Source organism: Telopea speciosissima, chromosome 3, assembly GCF_018873765.1.
Source record: "Telopea speciosissima isolate NSW1024214 ecotype Mountain lineage chromosome 3, Tspe_v1, whole genome shotgun sequence".
Classification (NCBI taxonomy): Eukaryota; Viridiplantae; Streptophyta; class Magnoliopsida; order Proteales; family Proteaceae; genus Telopea; species Telopea speciosissima.
In genome coordinates, this window is record NC_057918.1 from 32,775,858 (window position 1) to 32,781,857 (window position 6,000).

The 6,000-nt window shown below is 37.0% G+C and overlaps 1 protein-coding gene across 1 annotated transcript; it reads left to right on the forward strand.

The window, feature by feature from the left end:
* The first annotated feature begins 4,213 nt into the window (after window positions 1-4,213).
* On the forward strand, window positions 4,214-5,708 carry LOC122656995 (protein SENSITIVE TO PROTON RHIZOTOXICITY 2-like). The gene is made up of 2 exons (XM_043851724.1): window positions 4,214-4,873; window positions 4,940-5,708. Exons 1-2 carry the CDS (start codon window positions 4,214-4,216, stop codon window positions 5,543-5,545), a joined length of 1,266 nt encoding a protein of 421 aa, XP_043707659.1. The 3' UTR covers window positions 5,546-5,708.
* The last annotated feature ends 292 nt before the right edge of the window (window positions 5,709-6,000 follow it).

Consider the following 6,000-nt stretch of genomic DNA (forward strand, 5'->3'; position numbering starts at 1 on the left):
CTCTCTCTCTCTCTCTCTCTTTCTCCTTATTTCTAATTTTTTTAGTTGATACGGGATCAGCCAAAAATCAATATTGGCCTCCGGTGTTATCGATCGATCGAATTAGTCTTGGCCGATACTGATCCAATGTCATATGATACCGATTCCGATATCAGTACCAATACGATATCAATCTGATGCCAATCCAATCTGATACCGAACAATGACACAGCCAATCTACCATGAAGCCCTATTGTTGTCATGGCATCACATCGTCGTCATTCACCAAATTATCAAATCACTGTCATGGCATCAAATTGCTAAATTGTCATATCATGCTATGTTGATCGTCATATATCGATATCAGATTGTAATGTATTGTTATTGGATCATTATCAGATCGTCTAGATTAGTATAGGTTTGGCATTGAATTAGATTAGTATAGGTTTGGCATTGAATTAGATTAGTATAGGATTGGCATCGAATTGGAATTAAATTAGTATTGGGATTGAAATCGGTATTGTATGGTATCGAATCGGTATAGTATCCTCAGGAAGGGGGGGGAGAGAGAGAGAGAGAGAGAGATAGGTAGGTTTTTAGGGTGACACATGAGGTAGGTACTCTTTACATCCAAGGATCCGGACTCTTTTCTCTTTGTACACATAAACCCATCTTCCAAAGGTGAGACCATGTACGTCTAGGAAAGCAACAGTGATGTCCTACATCACCGGCCAGGATAATGTTGGGTAGAAAGAAAAAACTGATAGAGAAATACGGCTTAGTTTTTTGGGGTTGGAGTTTTGTGTTTATTTTTTGGTTATATAGTGAAAATGCTGACATCGTGAGCCGTTACAATCCAATCGGCTATTCCGAAAAATAATTTTTGTTTTATCATTCAATTCCCCTTATTTTATGGGGGCTTTCGATGCTAGAGCATCCATGTGTTTGTATTGGGTCGTATGAGCAACTTGCTTTCCATATTCTTGGTTGGATGCAAGACCCAGGTTTTTTTTTTTTCCTTTTTTCTTGAGCATTGTTGGATGTTTGCATCTTTCACGTATTGAGTTTTCAAGCCTGAATTATAAAGTACTGCATGATTAAGACATTACAAAGGATTTTTTTCCACAAGAATGATCCACCAACAAAATGAAGTTTTTCTATAACCTCATGGAGATGGACTGTGATGCCATATCACTAATCTATTGGAATACATCATATATATGGGCAAGAGATCGCTACCAACGCCGAGTCAATGAGAGCGTATATATAGACACAAGAATACGCAAAATAACGATCCCAATCTCCTGAATTAAAAATTTTCATTCATGTTGATGCCCTTGCACATGCTCTCATGCATTAGCCCCTATGCTTGTGAAGGGGGCATCACAACCTCACAATGATATATATGTATGGGGAAAAAGAACGTTACTTGGTCATATAGCTACTGCATCCAGACATAGAAGTGCGTGAAAGTATTACCCTGCCCCCCCTCCCCCACTCCCCATAAAAAATTATGTCTATGTGATGCCCTTGTGTGTGCTCTTATTGGCCCCTACGCTGGTGCTGCCGCTAACATAACCAGACAACAATCTCTCTTACCCATACATACATACATACATACACACATATAAGATTGTAAATTTACTTTTTTAACCTTTAATCTTATTCTTAAAAATTATTTAATGTAGAAATTAAAAGGGTTTTGAATTAAGAAATTCTCATTAAATAAATGGACAAAATAAGGGAAAGGGTTCTCTTACCAAGTGATATAGGGGAAAGCACCAATAAGGTATGAGATAATAGTTTCATGACTAGGGGCTATAGAATGGAAATTTTTTTAAGGACTATATGGGTATTTCAGTGTTTTTCCTATAATGAAATTATGAGAGAGGTGTGAGGCCGAGCGACTGTAACCCTATTCTTGATCTATTGATAGTGAAACAGATCTCATGTCACCGTGGATGTAGACAATCTTGTCGAACCATGTAAATCTTTGTGCACATTGTGTGATCGTTGTATTTGTGTTTTCATTCTTCACTGCATCGTGCTAGGTTTTACAATAGAGATCATTTCATTTGAGGAGAAAGAGAGAGAGAGAATGGGTGAGATAAACATTTTGTAAAATAAAAAACTATAGTCTAGGCAGCCATGGGCAGTGCTTTGGGACGAGTGAATTTCTGGAGACCGAGGTCTAAGGCACTCCATTTCATCCATGAATCTATATATATATAGACTATATAATCTATACCTTATTAATTTTATGAGACTGCCCCCATTAACATTCTTTTATGTGAGGATTGGTAGCCTTTTGCTGCGTCTTCCATGTCTCCCTCCCTTGGTACAGGATACCTCAAATAGTGTTTTTTTAGTAATTCAGTTGGATTTGGCAGTTAGTTATATGCACACACATCTAAATTACTTAATTTCCCAATCTGCGCGCAAGGGAAGATATATAGTGGACTGCAACACTAATAACCCGTTAACGGTTGACCTGAGACACTATCAGTACATGCTCTCTCTCTCTCTCTCTCTCTCTCTATATATATATATATATATATATAGTTGATCCAATGTCTTAGTTCTTGAATGGATATTGTGGAATCTAAATGGAATAAAGAGCAGTTATAGTCTAATACTGGTAATTAATTATATATCCTGATGTGAAGCACAATTTAAAGAGAAGCAAATCCTTCTATATATATATCCTTAATTAGGTTTTCAACTCGTATGAATGGGACAACTAACGACTAGATTAAATTAGATTAGATTAGATTAGATTAGACGTGATGGAGTTATCAACTTTGTGTGATTGTGACCCATTTGAAATAGTCAGTTAATGCGTGAAGATTGACGCCATAATTAAAATTAAAATTGCTTTTAAGAAAAAAGTATAATTAAGACTATATATCCATAATGTCCAGCATGTAGCAAGACTTCAAATAAAGCAATTCTAAATAAGGAAATGGTTCAAATAAGTGGGCCTTCTATATATATATATATTCATTGGCAAACCTACTTCCATAATATTATATACTTTTAGTGATAGCTCAAAAAAGATTTGTGTAGAGTGATGTATGTACATGGCTAATGGTTCAGCCCTACATATAGTGGGGGTGGGCAAAAATGATATTACACACACACTCTCTCTCTCCCTCCCATCTGATGGCTAAATTGACAATCGTGTATGTACACAGCTGTGCACAAAATCTTTCATCTATTTTTATTTTTTCTTTAAAACATTAATAAAAAAAGTCAGTTTCATTAGTTAGTTGTTAGCAAATTTTTTTTTGTGTGGAGAAGATTCCCTAAAGGTACCATGACCATACTCTACAACAATGTGGGGTCAATGAAAGCATGCGCAGAAGAATCAACAAGGATGTAATTTTTGCCTTTTATAAGGGGCAGGGTGATCATTTCATGTCTTTGTGTTTAGGCACAATGATCACGCTGCCTTTTAAGATTCCTTCCCCCTCCCCCTCCCCTTTTTTTCTTTGGAAGAAGATTGATGTTTGACACTCAACACATGTTTTTTTCTTCCAAAAATGCCCCCTCAAAGACACATGTCCTTATTTAGGTAGGACATGAGTCGAGTGCCATCCAAGGATATAAACCCTTACTCTCTCTCTCTGCCTTTTTTTAAGGTCTTTTTTTTGGTTTGGGTTAGGGGGTATGGATTGATGTTTGAGTTTTGAAACAAAGTTTAGGCCCTCTAAGGGTATGTACCCCTTATTCCACCATGGAATATAGCAACTTGTATGATCTCATTTGGTGTCAATGTGGGATTGGTTGCCTTTAAATATATATATAAATATACTACCTTCTCCAAAACTCATGAACTTAAAATATAGGTTAACTTCTTCAAATCCCAAAGAAAAAAAATGTTCTGTGCACTACATTCGGGATTGGTGACATTTGAGGGAGGCTTCTTTTGGGGATGCATAGATATAGATATGGCGTGCTCAAAGTTGACCTAGATCATTCTTTTATATCCCGGCCTCTTTCCTTCTTTCTCTCCTCTGTCTCCCAATTCAAATCCCAATTATACATTACTTGACCATGCTTTGTTTTTGTTAAGTTTCTACTTTGCAGAAAAGAATGGAAGTTTTCTTTCTTTCTTTCTGCACAGAAATCATACTTCATTAGCCACTAACTCAGAAACCCTTTTTGAGGTAGAGATTATTAGTACCAGGTGAAATAAAAAGAGAGTTGACAAGAGAGGAAAGAGATCTAGAAAATGATTGCAGGGGCCACTTCATGTTTCCAGAATAGCTCACATGGACTACAGATGTATGGCTTGACTGATCATCATCATCATAATGTATCAGTATCAGCAGCAGCTTCCATGGAGACCAATTCTGGAGCTCCAGAGACTCACTCAAGTGCCTTCTTATACAGTCTCTCTGTTCTGAAAGACAAGGTTCATCAGGTACAATCACTGGCTGGAGTTATTATATCTCCTTCTCACAATCAATCTCATGAATCAGAAGCCATTGCAATAGCTAGCATGGGAACTCTAATTCAAGAAATCATGGTCACTGCTTCTTCCATGATGTTCAACTGTCAACAACTCTCACTTGGCACTCCAACACTTACTAATGAAATGCATCATCAACATCATCATCATCATCAACAACAACAACAACAACAACAACGCTGTGTCATCAGTAAGGTTCCTACCAGTGGATTGCCACAAAATAGCACCACCACCACCCATGAAGCTCAAACACCTCCTCATCAAATTGGAGAAGAAGGTGGCAGAGGATTCTTCACATCAGAAAATCTTGATTGGTATGCTGATAATTATCATAACAATAGTAGTAGCAGTAATAATGGTCATAGCAACCATGCCAATACAATTAGCACCACCACCACCACTGCCACCGCCACCGCCACCGCCACCACCACCACGGCCACCACCAATACCAAAAGTACTAAAAATAACAAAAACATGGTGAGTGAGGGTCTAGAGAGGGAATTAGCAAATGGGGAGGGATCACATAATGGTGATATTATAGAGCTGGATGCAGCTGATTTATTGGCTAAATATACACATTATTGTCAAGTTTGTGGTAAGGGATTCAAGAGAGATGCAAATCTTAGGATGCATATGAGAGCACATGGAGATAAGTATAAATCTAGTGCAGCTTTAAGTAATCCTTTGAAGAATAGTGGTGACGGGGAAGGTGGAAAAGGGTTTTCTTCAGTGAGATTAGTTAGGAAATATTCATGTCCACAAGAAGGTTGTAGATGGAATAGAAACCATGCCAAGTTTCAACCATTGAAATCCATGATTTGTGTGAAGAATCACTATAAGAGGAGTCATTGTCCTAAGATGTATGTTTGTAATAGATGTAATCAGAAACAGTTTTCGGTGTTATCGGATCTTCGAACTCATGAGAAGCATTGTGGTGAACTTAAATGGCAGTGTTCATGTGGAACTACCTTCTCTAGGAAGGATAAGCTCATGGGTCATGTTGCTTTGTTCACTGGCCATACTCCAGCTGGGAATGGGAATTCTTGTACAAAATCTGAAAAGATTGATCACCATGCAATGCAATTGCATTAAAAGACAATCTTTGGCGAAGATGATGAATTGGATCCTCAAAGCAGATTTCTTCAAAATTATATGTTTGTTGGAGTCTTCATTTCTTTTTTTTTTTTTTTTACTTATAAAGTTTTTCTGTACATCCAGTCAGATGCAATGAAAGGGAAACAAAATATAAATTTCAGTTTGTGCAGTTCCTTGCTGCATTAGATGTATAATACTTCTCTTTAAATCCCTCTCTTCGGGCTCTGGTTTTTTCTTTTCTTTTTTTTAATTATTATTTTTAATATTTGCTATCTGTGTTAATATCTTAAGAAGAGTGAGGTAGCTATAATATTATATATATATATAGATGTGTGAGTTGCTCAAGGGTAAAGAAGGAAATCCTATCCTAAAAATATCCCAAATAGGGCGTTGTTATCCTTTGTGCATCCAATAATGATATGACAGTGAGAATGATATACTTTTGTAACTAC